Genomic DNA, 20,512 nt, shown 5'->3' on the forward strand with positions numbered 1-20,512 from the left:
GTTCTATTTCACTCTTGATATGGTTGTAGTACAGGAGGCTGTACGTCGTCCGGCTGACCACTAGGCTCCTGACCGGCTTGAGTGTGTATTCTTCTCGCATGCCATGACGTCTATGTGAGATGTGCGCAATCGTGCGCGCCACTTGGAGTGTAGATGCCTTTAATAGCGCAAGGGCATGAGTACAGCGTGGATTTGACTGTATCCACATCCCTAGGACTCGTATGAGTATCCTCTATGGTATTGGCTCTCCTTTGAGGTAGACTTTGAGAGATCCGCGCGGGGTTTAAATTATTCCGGAGCCGTCCACAACGGCACCTCTTTCTTCATTACTTCTTTCTTCCTCCTCTTATCCCTTGCCCCCGGAGGGGGGCGTCTGCAGCTTGCAGGTGTTGGTGAGTGGCGGCACCATGGGTTCCCGAGCATCCGCAGGGATGTCCACGCAGGGGGTGATGGGGAACAGTGCATCACCACGGAACCGAGCACCCACGCCTAGCCGTGCGTGGCATCGCCGTGTCCGGGGAAAAGAGGCTCCTGGTGGTTGAGCCGATGCCGAGCGTTTGGACCTTTAAGGCCCCTCGGCGGAGGCAACTTAGCACTTTGGCCCCAGTTTCCTGTAGACGGCACCTCCGGCCTGACCCGACCGGGGGAAATTGGTAGTCGCCTTTTCCTATCCTCTCCTCCATCTTTCACTTTCCTATCTTCTTTCTCGCAACTTTCCTGTCTCCTATGAACTTCTTAGTTTTTTCCGCTTTCCTGGCGGTGAGGGTAACCTTGTGTGGCCAACCGCCAACCGGAGAAAGAGGAAAGGAAAAGAAAGAGGTCTCCGCTAATAATCTCGGCCACCTGGGGATCTTCAACGGGCACACACATCGCAGAGTGCACAGGCGCATTTTAAGAGCGTTAGTCAGTCAGCTCTTCCTAGTTAGTCTTTCAAGAACGCGTCTCTCTCTCTCCAGTGAAGGTCAAATTGACGAAAACAGTAACCATGTTACCACACTATATCATATAGCAACTGTGGGCGCGTAGCGCATAAGATAATACCAATACTTTCGATCCGTTATATAAGTGCCAGTAAAGCGGCCATCGAAGTATAGCCCCCACCCCCGGGACCACCATTGGCATAAAATTTAAGGGCCACTCGTTTGGCGCAGAATGTTCGAAGTAGTGTCAAATGAGTTCCGCATGTTCCTCAAGATAAAAGTAAATGAGATGAAGCCCAAAATATGTGTGGGATTTGCACTGACGACCTTATAGCTCGAAACCGTGCATTCTGAGGACCTTCAGACTGTCATTACGGCCGAACCTTGTGTCTCAGGGTGTTCCGTTCCGTATAGTGTCAAACGATTCGTCGTGTTGTGATGCACACGTTTATGAAATTTATTAACATATAACGAGGAAATATGCCGTATATATCGAACGTGGCTGTAAATCGCAATAGTAGTGCTAAAACTATGAGGTAAATGGCGCCACTTCTGTCTTAAAAAACATGTTTGGATTTGGTCTTCTCTACGTTTGCTGAGCACACCCCTGTAAACTCTTGAAGGTCCCCTAGCTAACGCTCTTAAGTTTAGCACTGAGGCAGTGTTGACGTAGAATTTTTTTTGCATTTCGGTTCCATCGAAACGCGGCCGCAGCGGCCGGGTTCGAGCCCGGCAATTCCGTCTCAGTAGCCGAGCGCGCTAACCACTTAACTACCGCGGCAGGTCTTTGCCTCTCGAGTTTTCCACCTGCTCGCAAGGACGTCTTCAGCATGGGTACGGCTATGGTACACTTGGAACTTTTCTCTAGCATGAGTTGCTTCGAGACGTTAAACCCCCATTAACCATCTTCTCCCTCCTGCACGGTTCAGGGTATCGGCAGCCCTCAAGGGTGCGTCCTCGCCCCTTTCCTCTATAACATCTCCCTAATCCCCCTTCTAAACCTGGCAACTACTCACTACCTGAAGCACATCCTCTATGCCGACGATCGACGATTTCACACTGTGGACCCCCCACGGCATTGACGGCGGCGTAGAGAACACCTTAACACCATAGAGAACACCCTCACTAAAAATTACGCACACAGCATCAGACTGTTTCGCTTCCCAGAAAAATTCAAAGTGCTCCTCATCCCCACCAAGTACCACCACTGTCGCCCCCCCCCCCCCCCCCGCCCAGTTACAATTTACCTGAATGGGAACCCGGTGCCGGAGGTTGACACCCTCCACGTATTGGGTCTACAGAACCAGAGCGGTGGTGAAGACATTAGGAAAAGGTTTAAGCCGGCTAAACCTAAGTAACCAAAACGAAAGCTTGAAAGTTAAGTCTGGTAAAGCCAGGCTAGACTTGGTTGTTGCTTAGTGGTAATGACTGACGGTTAGCCAAAGTTTACCAGGATTAACTTCGCAACTTCTGAGACGTAGACCATTCACGAGGCGTCTCGCCATGACGGCTGCTGCTGTTAAATTGTCGAGAGCTATTGTTGCAATTCATTGGCACCTGCTGAGAGGCAGCGGAGGCTATCTAGACAGAGCGAGCGCACGGCTCCGGCGTAGCTGCGGTTGAGTGACGTCATGGTTCTTACGTGACTAGGCAGAAGGTAAACCTCTGTATTGGTGGTGGCGGTGGCTGAGTGACATCAAGGCTGCCACGTGGTTTCTTCTCCGTTCAAGTTCAAGCTCGCGCACACGACGAAGAAGCTACAGGGGGAGGGGGGGTAGTAGTAAAACACTACCACCATAAAAAAAATTCAGGCAGCTTTCAGGCGCGATATCGCACATTTTCAGCGTTTAGAATGACATTAGGGGCATGAAGGAGCGCGACCTCTGTTGTCTCATCCATGCCTTTTTTCTCAGCCGTGTGCTCTACACTGCCCCACACCCCCAACTATTCAAACACGATTCAACGCCTTGGATACTTTGTTCCGCAAGACATACAACGTCGGACTTCGTCCTTGCCTCAACACACCCACAGATAGATTACTGGGCCTGGGCCTCACAACACGACCGAGGAACTCGTGGAAGGCCGCCGGCAGGCCCAGTACATCAGAGTAACACTAACCTCCAGATGCCGGTATATCCTGGACTCCTTTGGAATCAGAAATAGCCAACAACCGAACCCTCCTCCCCTTGCCTCGACTCTTTCAGCGATCTTTCCTCATCAAGCCATTGTCAAGAATTATGCTCCCGTCCCACCATGAGCAGCGCCACAGAGCCCGTGCGCAGGCACTCCACGGAGAGTACGGGTCCCAGCCGGACGCCGTATCGGTGGACACCGCCTGCACGGTTGATGGAGTCACAGCAGCCATGGCGGACTCCTCTTCATCTACCCTCCTCACACTCTACACCTCCTACCATGCACCTCCCCAGAGAATGCAGAGGAAGCCGCCGGTACAGGGCACTCGGCTTCTGTCTTGAAAGACCGGGTTTCGATCCCGGTCGCGGCAGTCGAATTTCGATGGAGGCTATGCTGGAAAAGCCACGCTGAAAATATAATATGCTGAAAAAGCCATATCTTTTTACCACAAAAAGGCTAGTTTACAAAATTGCTTAGTCCTCCCTATAACAGCTGGTATCATATATGTTATGTACAGCGCGAAGCGCGTTTCACAAAGTTCGCATATATAGGCGTAAGGAGCCGTGCGTGAATCTACCGTCGACCTACTTGCCCTCGACGCTGCCGCACCCCCCCCCCCCTCCCCCGCTTCGAGTGTAGTTCTTAAGTGCTTAAATAGGTGTGCAGCACTACCGTACGCCTTTTCATTATCCTCTTCCGAACAACTGTAACCAGGGTTCTTTAGAGCCAGTGCACGCGTCTCCTGAATGTCAGAGTTTAGGACGGCGTTCATTGAGGTTGTCGAGCGAAGGTCAAGGATGTGAACTGCAATATATTACGCTAGGTGGGAGCTTTACAGCGTTTGAACATAATACTAGCTTTCCCGTCGGGGGCTAGCACATCCGCCGTTTTTTGATGAGACGTGAGAAGGAAACTGTGCCACTAAAATCTAATCTCCAATCATATTGTGCCCTAATCAGTGCCCGGCGAAGCACTGCGAGGTGAGGGAAAGTTGTTGCTCAGAGAAGCTCTCTCGCCAGCGCGTCAGTTCACGGAGTCTGGGCTGCGCAATATTTAGAGGCGTTATGAGGGGCAATCAGGCTGTCTTCCTGGGCGCGTAATTTTGAGATAAGAGCAGGCAGATGGGCGCCTAATTTGGCTTCCGCAAGCCGGCCACTGGGATACTGTCGAAACGAGTCACCGTCTTACGACTGCTGCCGTGGTCACAGAAATGGTTCTGCGCTGTACGTTGACGAAACGGTCTCTTTTTCTCTCGAGGCTTGCAGCAAATACGGCCCCAGATAGAGGATGCTGTCTCCACGGGGCCAGATGCTGCTCCGGTTGGGCCGGACCTGCAATCTCAGTCTGGGATGCATGGGAATGGTGAGCGAAGCTGTGCCTTTTCCAGATATTTTTCTCCGTGCACCTCGCAGACTTGTTTAACCGCATGATCGATGGGCGCATTTAGAGTCACTCTTCTCAACTCTGCACATGGGAACATGTCCCGTGCAAAAATTTATTTAGACAGTCTATAGCCTATCCATAGACTTCTGTCTATGAAGTCTATAGACTCTCTATAGACAAACCCTCTAGAACAGTCTATATGCAATACAAATCTTACAGATAGTCTGTAGTCAGTCTTCAGTTTTATGGGCATGCACATTTAAGATACCTTTGTCTGTAGACAGTCTAAAGGCACGCAGTAGGAAGGCAATAGTGTCTATAAGAAGCCGAATGAATGTATATATATCATATCTGTAAGGAATCGGCCGCGGTGGCTTAGTGGTGGTGTTCTGCCGCTGATCCAAAAACGCGGGATCAAATCGCACACACGGTAATCTCATTTCGATGCGAGATGCGAAATACAAAAAGAAAAACAAAACGAAAAGTGCCCGTCTGCTGCGCAGTGTTAGTGTACGTCGAAGCCCTCGTCTCCCATAGTGCAGGTGCATTTTGGGACACACCGCACCACACCACACCGTACCCTACCATACCATACCATACCATACCATACCATACCATGTCATACCATACCATACCGTACGATACCGGTGGCTAAACGGCACATCTCTCCAATGTGGAAGTAACGTGGGGAGTAAATAGCAGTGGGAAGACTAAGTTGAGTTATTTATGGAAACTATGACCTGTGTTTTCTTTCAGGATAACCACATGAGGGTTCGCTTAATTACTGGCAGCTGTCGATTGATTTGGTCACACAAGATACCGCTGGGCGGAACGGCTGTCCTGTATTGTGCTTGTCCGCGATTCGGGCTTTAGATGCCGTGTTTTAATTCCAAGTCTTGTAGAATTTTGCAGTTTTGAGGAGAACGGTTTAGCATTTAGCACGCTTTGCTTTTCGAGCAGCAAGCGTTACCGCCGGGGCCCTTTCTTTTTACTTTGGTATGTGGGGTTCACCGTTCGGAAGCCGCGCATGAACGATGAGAGACGTCTTTTTGTACGACACTGGATCAGTTTTGGCCAGTTCGAGCAGCCAACTAACTAGATTATCCTCGCAAGGTGAGCTGAAGTTCATCTACCAGGTTCGGGAAGCAGCTTGGGACACTGGAGTTCCGGAATGAAAAACCCTCCCAATCTGATCGTCACGCAGCTGTCAAGACCAGTTTGTGAATAATGCTTATTCTCTCTCCCTTGGCCGCCTGGACATCTGTAACCTGCACTGAAGTTTTCGCATTTCACCACCGCCTAAATGCGGCCGTCGTAGCTGGGATTCGACCCCGCTATCTCGGGCTCTGCAGCAGAAGAACGCTTCAGCCACAGCGTCACCGCTGCCAGCTAGCTCTATTAACTTTCCACCATCTTGAAATTTGAAGTTGTACTGTTGTGTTCAGCTCTTTGATATTACCAGTTGCGAAACTTCACATAAAGAGGGAGGGTAAACTTTATTTTTCTGGTACAGGAGTTGTTGCTGCAGTCATCAGGGAGGGGTCCTCAGTCTAGTGCCCCTGCTGCGTGAGCTATTCGTACACCCGAAGAGTGGCCCCTGGGTCTAGTCAATTTTTCAAGCGAGGTTTCGCAACGTGTATGGTTTAGGACTTCTAGTTGTGTCAGGTCAGCGGTTGGCTTTAATTTCTAGACATGCCTTGTAATGCCACATGACTTCCTCGCGAAAGCGGGTGTGATAATCGGGCCTGCTGTCTGTGCAGATGACCGTGTTCACATGTGATAATGATGCTACTCTGAGATGGCGTTTAAATCTTCGGGTGCTGAACAATTCAGTTTTAGCCCTTTAGGTTCCAGTGGGGCACGCTTGAAAACGCAAATGGATATGTGTCGAGGTGTCAGTACCCACAATGACTATATCAGCTCCAGCCTGCATGCTTTGGAATTGATAATAATGGGGCATCGAACTGAACCCAGTGAACTGATAAAACAATCCTACAGAATCCTCCTGTCTCACTTTTTCCCCTTGTGGACAGCCGCTGAAACTGTGTTCACACAGGAGTGAGAGAGGAGAGTGCCTTACTAGTCAAGAGTATGTTGAAATTTCGGCTGGTGATACAGCATAATGTAAAAGACTGGTTCATAGTTTATGGGGGTTGAACGTCACAAAGCGACTCAGGCTATCAGGGACGCCGTAGTGAAGGTCATAGGAAATTTCGAACGCCTGGAGTTCTTTAACGTGCCCTGACATCGCACAGTACATGGACCTCTAGAATTTCGCCTCCAGCGATATTCGACCGCCGTGGCCGGAATCGAAAATGTAGCCATTGACTTAAGTCAGAGATGATGAAACTCGTGTTTTTGGAGGCCTTAGGTGTTGCTTGTTCACAAGGCTCTGAACAAGGAACTCGTAAAGGCTCAAAAACGCCAGTTCCATCTTCTTTGAGTCGGTCAATGACTGGATCTTTTCGTTTCCAGGGTCCCTTGCTGCAGTAGTCATTGAAACTAGCACCTGAAAAATATTTTGTGGCATTGCTGCTTGTAGGCACACTCCTTCTTGCGTCTGGCAGTCACCAACACATAGGCTGTATAGCCAATACCAGAGGACCAGGAAGCATGTCCGCCGCCTCCAGCGTCTTTTCCATACTCCGTGCAGGGCCTGATCCTCGCCCTGACAGGTGTGGCGCTGCTGGACCTAGTGGAGATATACGGCTCGGACATCTCCACTGTGTCGCATCTCATCACGACGCGATGCGTTGGTGGACTGCTGGGCTCCCTGGTCGGTGCGTCGACTCCACAGTTTCGTTTCCACGACTTAACCTAGTTTCATAGGACTCACCTGAGCGCCGCCTATGGGATGTGCTAGTGGAAGTGTAAGCGCCGTTCTTATTCTTGCGGCTTGAAAGCCATGCTCCAGGATGACCTGCCTGACTACACACTGCCTTCGTGGCAAGCACACTGATCGCCGTCTTATTATCACGAAGCATCTTTATAAACTCGCCCATGCAAAGACCATGGGCGTGGTAGCCATTTACCAGAATGAAGCCATTTGTTTCGTTCTCTAATCTTGCACTGAACGGGCCATCCTTTCCACCGATGCAGGAGGCAAGCTGTACGACGTGTACAACGTGCAGACCATGTCCATCCTGATGATGGTGATTGCCTGCGTGGCGGTGCTCATGATCCCCCTTAGCGGAAGCCTGGTGCTCGCCCACGCCATGGTCTTCTTGGGCGGAATGAGCTCGGGTGCCTTTGACACAGGTGAGCCCATCTTCACGTCGTAGCGAGGTACCAGGTTGCTCGTGTAACTGCTCTTTACCGGAAAGGCCTATTGAGACTCGTGGTCCTGCAGTCAGAGAGACTTCATTCTGAATCCTAGTCCCACTGAAAAAAGAAAATGACAGAATGAGGAAAGGATACTTCGGCATGTCAAAAATTACCTAACCTATATTTCAGCGTCATTGCTGCTTAGGAAATCGAAAAGTGGGAGTCTTGGGTGAACATACTGGATAAAAAAAATGAGAGAGGACACTTCAGTTCCGCCTTAGGTGTATGACGCAATAGTTGTTAATGGGTTAATTCCCATATATGCAGAGTTGGTCATTCTTTACATTGCATTTCTAGATCCCTGGAAGTCCACATACCAATGGCCCAGTGGAGCAGCCTATCACGGAGGCGCGTTAACCTCAGGAGATGAAACAGCACATGACCTGCCTTCAGTCCTGACGATCGCGGTGGGCAGCGTCCGAAATCTTATTGCTACTGCACAGCATATCGATTGTGTAGTAACGCTGAACACAGCGAATGAAATTTTAGCGCGATTCACTACATTTAAAGCATTACAACTAGCACATTCCTTCCTTTTTTTTCTCGCAGGCGCAAACGTTTGGATCATCAGGATGTGGCCCGAGAACAGCAACCCCGCGTTGCAGGTCTTCCACCTGGCTTTCGGCATCGGCTGTGTGGTGGCGCCGCTCATCGCCGAACCCTTCCTCTCCACCGGTGTCGGCCAGGAGGCGCTTAACCAGACGGACAACCTAACCACGTACCTGACAACTAACGACTCCAGCTACAGGCCTTTCGAGCAAATCCTCAACGGAACCGGTGAAGATATGCACGCCGCAGGCGAAAGCAGAGTCTACTACGCATTCGGCATCACCAGCGCCTTCCACTTACTCCTGGTCATTGCCATGGTCGTACTTTACTTCATCGACAGCTCCGACGTCAAGCCAACACAGGGCGGGGAGGGCGACGCGTCCAAGACTGAAGACGTGTTCTTCAGCCGCGCCCTGCTTGCCCTTCTAAGCGCCTACGTGTGCGTCTACGTAGCGCTGGAGTGCACCACGGCCCAGATGCTGACCGCCTACGCCGTCAAGAGCGACCTGCACTTCGCCAAGTCGATGGCAGCGCGCCTGGCGGCCGTCTACTTCTTCTCCTACGCGGCCAGCCGCCTGGCTGCCGCACTAGTCACCATCAAGATGTCGCCGTTCCAGATGCTGGTCCTCTCCCATGTGATGCTTGTATTCGCGGGCGCCGTGCTTTTCGTGTGGGGCTCCAGCAGCGGCCCTGCTCTATGGGCGTGCAGCGCGCTCATGGGAATCGGCCAGGGACCCGTCTACGCCGCAGTGGTCGCCTGGACGGTTTCCTATATTAACATGAGCAACATGATGATGTCCATCGTCATTATTACGACGGATATCGGTGCGCTTTCGCCGCCGCTATTGGTGGGCCAGTTCCTGGACCACATTCCGGACTTGTTCATTTATGTGTGCTCCGTGTCGGTCTTGCTGTGCGTAGCCTTTTTTGTCGCCATGTATTTTTACGTGAAGAAGAGGCCCCATCTAGACGTCAAGAGGGAAACTACGAACGGAACTCAGGAGAAGGCGCAAGAAATGCAGTCCATTTAGACGTCCCTGACATGCTCCCTGTATCGGTGCTGCGGCCTCGTCTACGAAACGGGAAAACATTCACCGTTGTTTAAGAAAACAAATCTCCTGTATAGAAATCTGTGACACATTCTATTACCTTCTAGCCCACGCAGCTTGAAATAAATCCCGGTCGCTCTGTATTCTTTATTTGTTTACATTTTCCAGTATAGGTGAAAGAATAGGACCACCGACGATAAATCTGCGTGTCTGCCTTGCAATTTATAAGACATTATTTCAGGTATTGATGTCCACAGTTCAAATTTTGCGTGCAGGCGCGCAATAGAACAGACATCAAATTACGGATCAGTGGCCTGGCTTAACACATCAGCAGTGGAGAAGAGCAAGAGAATACTGAACACTGGTGGCGTAAAAGTGCAATGAAGAAATTGCGCGAGGCGTCACAGCAATCAAATTAATATCATCATCAGCCTGACTACGTCCACTGCAGGAGACAGGTGTCTAACTTAACTCTTCAATTTAACCTGTCCTGTGCCAGCTGCGGCCACTATATCACCGGAAACTTCTTAATATCATCCGCCCACCTAACGTTCTGCCGATCACTGCTACACTTGCCTTCTCTTCGAATCCACTTCGTTACCCTTATGGGCCAGCGGTCATCTTGCCTTCTCACTACATGCCCTGCCCAAGCCCATTTCTTACTCTTGATTCCGACTAGGATCTCATTAACCCGTGTTTGATCCCTGACCCACTCTACGCCCTTCCGGTCTCTCAGCGTTATACCTGTCATTTTTCTTTCCATAGTTTGCGGGGCTATCCTTAATTGTTGAACCCTTTTCGTTAGCCTCCACGTTTCTGCCCCATAGGTTAGTACCAGCAAGATGTAGTTGTTATATACTTTTCTCTTGAGGGATGTTGCTAAACTGCCATTCATGATCTGAGAGAACCGCGAAATGTGCTCGAGCCCGTCCTTATTCTAGTTATTTCACTCTCGTGATCCGGATCTGTGGTCGCTACCTGCTCTAAGTAGATTCTTTTACTACTTCCAGCACCTCTCTGCCAATAGTAAACTGTTGTTCCCTTGTGAAACAGTTGGACATCACTTTAGTTTTTGGTATTAATTTTTAGATCCCACAGTACTGCTCAGCCTAACTCATTGATCATGTTATGGAGTTCATGGCTTGAAGCGCTCAGAAATACAACGTAGCTTAGAACAAAAAAAAATGGTTTGAATGGCGAATAGATTGGTGTTATAGCCAGTGCCACGAAGACAGCGCTATAGCATTCGCCGTGGGGTGTAGGCAAAAGTTCATGAGCAGCGCATGACACAATACACACATTTAGCGTGGCATGCACCGCTACCGCTTGGCGAGTACTGGGAGCCGCAATTGTGCATGCACAGAACACCCTGAGGGCCCCAGATGACGCCATGTTGCCGTCAACAGCGCAATGGTGGGGTGCGCTATGTTAAAGGATACTTTCAGCATGACGCTGCCGCTGCCGCTTAACGCGTTCGGCACCCCGTCATTGTGCCCAAGCCTGGCAGCGCGCGTCAGTATTACGGGCGGCCACATCGTGATCCTTCATTTATAAGACTTCCTTGGTGCCCTGTGAACAATTTATGTTCATTTCGATTGACACTCTCGTTCATTAGAGCATTATTGCATTATTGCATTATGGTAAATTTTCTGTCTGTATTGTCAGCCGCTGCGATGGATTAGTGGTTATGGCGCTCGGCTGCTGACCCGAAAGACGCGGGTTCGATCCCGGCAGCGGCGGTCGCATTTCAATTGAGACGAAATTCCAGAAGCCCGTACACCGCGATGTCAGCGCACGGTAAAGAACAGAAGGTGGTCGAAATTTGCGGAGCCCTTCTCTATACGGCGTCCTTCATAGCCTGAGTTGCTTTGGGACGTTAAGCCCCCTAAGCCATAAACCAACTTTGTATTGTAACCTTAGTCAGGTACCGCTTTGCATGTTTTGGACTGTTTCGTAGAATACTTGCGCTTCTATGAGGAATTTATAATTCCTTTTTAACACCTTACTGCTAAAGTTTATAGTTCAGTGAAGCTTTTACTCCAACCCGTTGTCTTGCTTGCGATCGCCGAAAACTGGACACAAACGATCAACCACCTTTGTCACTCCAGCTTCTACCTTGAAAACCCATATTGAACTAATTATATACGCCTCCAGAGAAGACTTCATGCGCTTTGCCGCTTTTTAATGGCTGCCGTCCAAGCCATTCATTCTTTTAGGGGTTTAACTGCTTCCATTTATGTTTGTGACTTAAATATGACGTGTCTGCAAAAGTCAGTTATGTACAAAAACTAACCACAAACAAGCACTCTGTTTCCTCTGTCAATGTTGGAAAGGCTAGGTACCTTAACGTTAATGTCCCTGTAACTCGCAATGTCTATGGTCGACGCTTATTCTGACTGTACGATTTAAAAGTCACCATCATCATCATCATCTGCCTGACTACACCCAGAGCAGAGAAAAGGCCTCTCCCGTGTCCCTCCAATTAACCCTTTCCTTTAACAGCTGCGCCCACCCTATACCTGCAAACTTCCTAATCTCATCCACCCAGCTAATCTGCCGCCCCCTGCTACGCTTGCCGTCTCTTGGAATCCTCTCCGTTACCCTTAAGGACCAGCGGTTTTTAAGGGTAAATATTAGGAAACCTTAACTATTCCAAGAAAGTATATTATTATTCATTCGTATATATAGTCTCTTTAATTTCATCTGCCATGCTTGATTGCAAATGTTTATGGTATATTTTGCGAGCCTATTTTCTTTTGGTTTATGGGAGTTTAACGTTCCAAAGCGACTGAGGCTACGAGGGACGCCGTAGTGAAGGGCTCCGGAAATTTGGACCACCCGGGCTTCTTTAACGTGCACTCACATCGCACTGTACACGGGCCTCTAAAATTTCGCCTCGATCGAAATTTGACCTCGATGGCCGGTATCGAACCCGCTAGCCTATTTTGTGCTGCCCGCCGTATACATAGACATGGGCCTAAAATAACGCCGGCTATTCACCCAGCACATTTCAATGTACTTATTATTTCACAAATAAAATATAGTTATTAGTTCGCAAATAAAACTTGGACTTTGTTTTTAAATGAAAGCACGAATGTGTTTAGAACGCCTGCACGTCAAAGAAAAAGTACCTCGTGCTACGGTCACCTCAAGTGGGTTCGCGGCAAGCATTTCAGTCTTCCTCTTACCTTCCTCTTACCTTCCCCAACCCTTTCAAACCTCGCTCCGCATCTGTTTTTGAATTTCTAAGCATATGTGTTTGTACATTATCGTTTGCAGTTACTGCTAGGGAAAGAACATAGTTTGGAAACAAGGCAGTGATATGTCTTGATGCGTTTTTACAGGAAAAAAACACCTCAGAAAGTCGACGGCTAGAATCGCTAACGATCGAAGCGCCTCTGGCGTCGTTACATGGCAACGCTACGCATTATTTTTTCGCCCTATGTACTACGAGGCACCCGCTGGACGAGAGCAGTCAACTTGGCTTGGATAAGAGCACTCATGCTTCGTTGCTGCGCTGGGGAGTTTACCTGCTGCTTCGGATGGCCGGCGTGAGCCTGACTGAATCTGTGCATGTGTGTGTGGGTGTATGTTCGGGTCAAGTGCGCCATTGTGTGGAGTAAGTGTGACCCATCCACTTCTGCAATTAACCGACACAGCGTTCTTGAGTGATGTCTAGAAGTTGGCCCAAGATGCCCCTGGCGCAACTTTGCTCCAGAGCTATGTCCACGAGGCTTCCGCTCAAGGGACACCAGCACACTTTGGCCAAAGCCTAAGGGTGAGTGAGGAGTCAGCAAGAGCCAACATGCATAAATAATGAAATAATAAGACTGATTGGCGCCAGGAAGTGTCACTATGAAACGCATGTGAAGGGCTGACACCTTTGCTTATAGTAAGCAGTTGGTGATGCCATTGCGTACAGAAAACAAGATAGCCAGGGTTCGTTCGCAAAAGTGCTAACGTTTCTTGTAATCTTACACTAATAACAAAAATGGACGGTATAAGACGGATTCCAATGTGGCTCAACTTGACATTATGGGTGTGCTCATGAGCGTGTATGCAGGGGAGGATCCCTCGGTCTCTTTTGGAAATGGCAGTTGCCAGTGCGAACGGGTTCTGGTATAACCCAACCATTTTTGAAGCGAAAAGTTTTGCTACGCTAGGTAAAGCAGTCATCGCGTAAGCCGAAGAATGACCTTGAACGACCTTCAGTCCAACCACGTTAGCCGTGTATGAACATTAGTAGTTATGGTGTCGAACCTTAATTTACCAGGACCTTTAGTTCACTTGACCTCTGACCTTTGACACTGAGTGACCTTTGGGTTGACCTTTCACCTTAAGAACATCAGATGGGGCGATGTGAAGCCATGTGATGACATTCGATGGTGTCGTAAGACCATGTGATACCACGTCATAGCCACGTGTGTCGGTATTATAGAACGGCTGTCGCGAGCATGTAGCGGTGCTGCCATGGACGAACCCCAGACGTTTAGCAGGCGTGCTTGCTGTTCGCTGACTTCCTGGGTTAGCCAAGTTCAGCCACTGCCATTTTTTTCTGCTTTATTTACAGAAAAAAAGAGAATGCTATGTGGTTATTTAATTGAAAATTTCTCGCTGGAAGGCGGAGTGGGGGGTGGGGGGATGTAATTGCCGGGTAAATGGAACCTATCACTGAACACGCAGCAATGTTGACGAAACCCCATGCGAGCCGGACGTGTAATCACCACTTCCAGTGGCACGCAGCGTGCATTCGAATTCGTCTGCGGGGGCCGCGCGCCTGGTGCTATCTATGCAGTCATCACTGGCCTCTGAACATTTATAGCTAGTCACGGGTCAGATCTAGTATACTCAGGGTCCGTGCAGGCAATCAGAAGGGAGCTGGTCCCGTGCCTACAGTGGAAGATAGGGACCGTTATCGTACGCATGATTTTCGACCTACACGCGGGAATGAAACGCGATGACGGTGCGTCGTCAGCGCTACCGCGAGCACGCCGCGAGCACTCGATGCGCGAGACTTGCTCTCCGCTCTTTTCTGGCAGACGCTATCAGCTCGAGACGTGTTTGCACTTCGGTAGACGCGGCGCTTCTTCTTTCTTCTTTTGTTTCCATTTCACGTCACAGGGTAGTTGCGCTGGGCTCAAACCTTTTCAATACACAGCACCGCTGCTGTCACGTGTTTTCTTAGCCCTGTTTGCCTATTCTTAATTTTTCTTTCGTTCTCGCTTTTTTCCACGTTTTCTGTCAGGTAGAAGACAGCAATCTAGGAAAAATAGCAGTTTAACGAAAACACGGCTTTTACGTAGTGTCAGTCTTTCAACACAGGCTTAACACGCCCAGTAGTGAGGTAGATCGGTTTGGTTTATGGGGGTTTAACGTCCCAAAGCAACTCAGGCTATGAGGGACGCCGTAGTGAAGGGCTCCGGAAATTTCGACCACCTGGGGTTCTTTAACGTGCACTGACATCGCACAGTACGCGGGTCTCTGGAATTTCGCCTCCATTGAAATTCGACTGCCACGGCCGGGATCGAAGCCGCGCCTTTCGGGTCATAAGCCGAGCACCTTAACCACTGAGCTAACGCGGCGGTTTAGTAGTGAGGTGGGGGACTCATTTCATCTATATCGGAGTTCCTCTAATTGAATTGTATGCAGCATGTATCCGTGTGTGTGTGTGTGTGCGCGCGTGCGTATGTGTTCGTGCGTGCGTGTTCACAGATACTTCAAAGGTGAAGAAAAATATAAGAAACCTTGGAGGATTGCCCAATATTAGGCTAACCCATCGGACGTGTTCTCAGGGCCACCGGTCGCTTCCCCGGCATAACAAACTTCGGAATTTGCTTTTTTTACAGCTACTTCATTTGGCTGCTTTTATGATGGTAAACGCTCCCTTAAGACACCTTCCGCTTTCGGGCTGTCTTGCCCAGTCAGCGGCCAACCGCACGAGAGCGTGAGGAAAATTTATTGCAATTGAATTCCGCCTTGGAGAGGGGTATTTTTATTAGAAACGGTCAGACCTGGTGGCGGTCTCTTTTGCACGGCAGATAAGCAGTAGCTGGTGGTCTGGCAAGGAAATGGCACCCAGTGTTCCCATAAAGATATTATGGGTTTAAGGATAGGCGGTTGGAAGGTGCTTATACATTCTCAGGCCATGTGGTTGAGTCGGGGGCTTCGGAGGGTCGGGGGCTTCGCGGAAGCTAGACCTTAGAGGCGAGTTTGCTGAGTGATTTGCATAATGGGTCTGCGGCTAGAGCCAGGTGTCTCCGCAGCGTTCAATAAAACGCAGCTTACTTTTCCCTCGAGAGTGTACGATGAGCTGGACGGAACACCCCTTGATCCTCAAAGCACGTGCCTAGGTACTTCGTGGTGGAACAATCCGCGTTGAGCGCCTACCGTGAAATCCCAAACAACTGTAGCTGTAATTAAGGTTACACTGAAACTCTTTCCTCGTTTCCCCCCAATAGTGCAGTTTTGTGATGTCAAAACAGCGGTGCTATTATCGATATCATTTTTTGATTCCCCGCAAGGGCACCTTGAGTCTCAAGGTGATGCTGCTTGGCGCCACCACGGACCCTTAGCCCCCATACCGAAGCCGTAATCCGCACCATGGCGACAGGTTGTAAGGTGAAGGGTAGAAACCATGAACGGTGGCGGTTGGGGCCATGCTCAAGCCCCGGCCGACGGGCTCTCCATCTGTATACCAGGTGGGGGCTTCGGGACCTTCTTGTGTCTATATGGGTGAAGCGCAGGCGACAGAATAGGAACCCTTAATCCATACATGCCGCATGGATCCCCAATTTCCCCCTCTAAAAAATATCGGAACTGGAAACGGTACCGCACCGAAGGAATCAAACCCCCAACTTCAAAATCTTCTGAATATTTTCCACAGTTCCTGATAGTCCACGCTGTTGAGTAAAACGCTCCAGTGGTCGCGCAATCAGTGTCTGTAACGCAAAAGTGGCCAGTGGCTAATATAGGCGACGAATATGAAGCAAAAAACTATCCTCAGGAGATCTGCTTGTACAGGTCAAGGCCAAAAAGTAGAGTGATGCACTACTCAAACAAGAGAAACTTGCAGACCTTGGCATTACTGTTACACCCGCAGAATCCTGAACAGCGTTCAAGGAGTAATTTCTGAGCGGCTGCTAATGACAAAAAACGAAAACGAGCTCCTAGAGAATTTGCGACACCAAGGCATAAAGTCCCTTCGCCGCCATCACTATAAGACGTAGAGGAGAACAAACTACACCTCACATTGTGCTAACATTCGGCAGTCGCTTGCCCGAGTCTGTCCGAGTTGCATTCATCAGATGCCCAGTGCGCCCATACAACCCTAAGCCTAGGAGATGTTTCAAATGAAGAAGGTATGGCCATGGCAGTAAGACTTGTAGAGGCAAGGAGACCTGTGGAAAATGTGCCAAAACCGAACACGATACAGACAACTGCCAAGCGGGTGAAACAAATTGTGCAAATTGCAAAGGTCCATATGCAGCCTACTCACCAACGTTTTAAGTATTCAAAAAAGAAAAACAAATAATCACTCTGAATGTACGAGAAAAGATATCTTACCCTGAGGCTAGAAAAAAGTTCAATGAAGAGACATCCAGGTGATATGTTGACGTCGTGCGCCAGGGGCCGAGCGGCGTCTGGTGACAGTGGGCACACAGTACACCATCTTTGATGTGTGCCTGCCCCGTCCCCCACCCGAACGGCACTCCGGTGTCGGCACCATTGACACCCCAGAGGTGCACCTGACGGCGGCCTGTGGCACAACCAAAGTTGGTGGGAGTGGTGATACACCACTCCAACTTCAGGCCACTGCACAGACAGGGCCATCCACATCTCAACCAGGTGCAGCCAAGGCTGCCCTGCCATCTCAAAAGAAAGGCTGGTTGGCCCCTGAGCCGGCAGGCCGCACGGCTTGCACCCATCGGCAGAAGCCACAAATCCGCACCCCCACGGGTTCCCCGCGGAAATCCATCGCCTCACAGGAACACGGCCGGTCTTGAAGAGGGCGCGCGCTTTTCTTACGGCCTTCGCAATCGGGCCTGTTTCCGCCTCTGGCCCGCACCTCGGTGGGGGTCGCAACTGCCCCACCGCTCCGCCGCCGCAACCGCCGTTCACGCGGAAGGATAACGCGCCAGTGGTAACCGTCAAACCTTTATATTTTGACTCTCACGTTTTATGCAAAGACCGCGTAGTCAGCCCCTTTGACATGGGAGGAATCTGAAACAACGGATTAACGTTTGCGCGCTCTCTCCTTTAGCCCTACTGGGTATGGTCGAATGTATGCTTCGAGCACAGACGTCAACGCGTGTTACCCTTATATTTGGCTAAAAAACAAGACTATCAGCTGCTGTAGTTCGTCTTCCGGCATGTCTGGATGAGTGTGTAGAGTGACATGCGGCGTGTAACACTTGGATGGCAAGTTTCCAATGGTAAAGGATTCTGCAGCGTAAATATAGCTCCTGAAATTTCTAGCGCACCTGCTTTTGTTTTGCGCAACAGCGGCATTAGCAAGAATTCCTGGTGATCCCCAGGAAAACGCATCATTAGAAGACACATCTCTACTAGTTGGTACGGTGACATAATGAATAAACAGCGCTAAAGACGAGGACTAGGAGCGAACAGGACGAGCATCATGTAATTCGCGAAAGGAACGGTTTAGACGGAACCAAACCCGGCCGCAGAAGCAGAGCATGCACTGCACGCACGCGACGTCCAAGATCTCCTCTTGGAAAGGCATTTTGAAGTTTGGCGACATCTCTCGACAGCCCGTCCCAACAGATGACAATGCAAAAATTAAGTCAGTTGTTGACAGTTACTGCAAGCACGAACTGCCAGAAAAGCAAAATTATTTCGGAACTGTGCTCTGGCGCCATAAAATCGGCCTTCACGAGCGAACAGACTTATCTTAGAGGCGATGACTACCAGCTTTGCACTATTATCCTGCATTTCGGCAGCTTCGTGATCGCTTTCGATAAACCTCCCGAGAACATGAACTTTCATCACGTCATTCAGGAAGAAGAAGGTTCCAAGAGGATTCTGGTGTGGGCTAGTTGGTCCATACTTTCTACGACACAGATTAACACAGCGCAACAGAACGAGGACAAGATAGAAGAAACAGTGTATCACGTGGTCAAAGAAAATGGTATAAATTGTGCTGATTTTTGTGACTCAATAAAGAGTTGGCAGTGAGCGCCAAAAAAAAAAAAATCAGCGCCCGTCCTGTGTTTCATGTTTCTTCAACGTTCTCCTCGTTCCGTTCGCTGTGTTAATCTGTGTCGTAGAAACGAAGCAGCGCGCAAAAAAGTTTTCCGCAACCTAACAGAACTCCACTAAACCTCACAGCAATGCACGTTATACCAGCTGGCTGAGCTTACAATGTAAGGAACTAAAAATTAACATTTGCGATGCTCACATGTAAATAAAAGTCCCCGAATTTAAGAGAATAGAGGGCATTGGACATTCAACTGCATAATCTGAAATCTTTTACAAAGATATTTAAACCAAATATTTTTCGGCAACTTCAGGACACGCTGCAGGTTGAATATCCGTGGACAACAAGAAATGGCGCTCGATCTTTATGGCAACTGAAGTCGCTCATTGGACTTACATAATTTCTGGAATTTCAACAGTCAGTACGCGTCAATAGTTGTGGCAGTTCACGCAGCTTGTACGTGGTTGCTTCTGTTACGTTCTGGTAACGTTAGTCCGGCCAGAATGACAAGAAAGCTGGCGTCCAACTCGAAAACTGTTTATTGGGTGAACTTGTGTCCTCAAACAGAAAACAGTTAGACGGCGCAGCGATGAAACAAGTGCTCGGTCAGTTAAGGTCAGAAGGATGGTCACTCTCGGCCTTGCAAAATTTAAAGGTAACAAGGAACTTGAAACATTAGACGCCTAATGCGTTTTCGACAATTTAGAACATGAAGAGAGACTTGCGCACGGCTAGAGTCATTCCAGAGAAATCTGGGGGCCTCTCGTTTGACAAAAAAAGAGCGGAAACGCCGCGTGCCATTGGCTTCAAGCACAGAGCAATGCATTCCAAAGCTTCTTGACACTCACACATTAGTAGTTAGCATTCTGTTGAGCTACCGATACAGGCCTCTCGTTTAAGAAAGTTGTGATGTATATGAAGGCGAGAATAAGCACATTCTGGACGTGCGAAAAGAGATATCGGCACACCTTGCCTCCGGACAACACTTTCTTCCGTCCAGCACATCTTTTATCCCGCCTGCCACAACCACCCAGAAGCCGTTTATCCCGAGCGCGCGCATACTACAACATTCCAGAAGTCATTTTTCTTACCAACAGCCCAGACTGGAACGACCGTGTCACCAACATGGCATGGTTAACAGACCATCAATTCAAGACAGCCATCGAAAATCTCCTGTAAACTCACCTGTAACCTTTATTGCCGTACTCCACGCGCACCCCTCGTGTTTTACCCTGTAATGGGGCCTTTGAGGTGTCAAAAAATAAAATAAATAACCAAATAAATTAAGTACTATATACATCTCCGAGCAATCAATTTATTTGACAGTTCAACTTTAGCGTACATTAGTCTGACTTTGAACTCTACAAGCATCGTCTGAAGGCACCAGTTAAGGCGCTATCGGATTTACGGCTCAGGCGTTGTAGAGAATATTTTCCGCGATATAGTATATTTTAATGGGACGAGCGTAATACTTTCGTTCTCTTAGTTTTCATTCTCTTCCCCTTAGCATTAACTTGTCATTTAATCACGGACCATGAGACATAGGAGAGGAAGTGATCAGAGTATTTCCTTCTGGATTTAAAGCCACAAATGCTGGGCATAGTTCTGAGGAATGGGAGTGTAATTCTCATATTAAATGTTTTCGTCCAGCAAAGTTGGTGATGAAGAATCTTTGCACACGTTGACTGTGTTGAAGATACGCAGTTTAGCATCTGTATTTTGTTTTCTTTCATTTCGGTGCTGCGCTCACCATGAACCAGCGGGCTATAGCACGAAACCAGGCAAAAGCCACCCGCCGCCGCAGATGCAGGCGGGGAGCCAGCGGTAGGGTCGTTGTGCCTCTAGCGGCGGCGGGCGGTGTTACTCCCGGCGAAAAAATCGCGCTGCTTCCGCCGCGAATGCGAAGGCCGCATGAAAGAGCACGCGCGCCACCCTCGAGA

General features: G+C 49.2%; 1 protein-coding gene across 1 annotated transcript; it reads left to right on the forward strand.

The window, feature by feature from the left end:
• Positions 1-4,203: 4,203 nt before the first annotated feature.
• LOC144111436 (sodium-dependent glucose transporter 1A-like) lies at positions 4,204-9,488 on the forward strand. Its single transcript, XM_077644735.1, has 4 exons — positions 4,204-4,415; positions 7,090-7,216; positions 7,536-7,694; positions 8,310-9,488. The coding sequence occupies exons 1-4, from the start codon at positions 4,341-4,343 to the stop codon at positions 9,338-9,340; spliced, it is 1,392 nt and encodes a 463-aa protein (XP_077500861.1). The 5' UTR covers positions 4,204-4,340; the 3' UTR covers positions 9,341-9,488.
• Positions 9,489-20,512: the final 11,024 nt, after the last annotated feature.

This window comes from Amblyomma americanum, chromosome 11, assembly GCF_052857255.1.
Source record: "Amblyomma americanum isolate KBUSLIRL-KWMA chromosome 11, ASM5285725v1, whole genome shotgun sequence".
Lineage (NCBI taxonomy): Eukaryota > Metazoa > Arthropoda > Arachnida > Ixodida > Ixodidae > Amblyomma > Amblyomma americanum.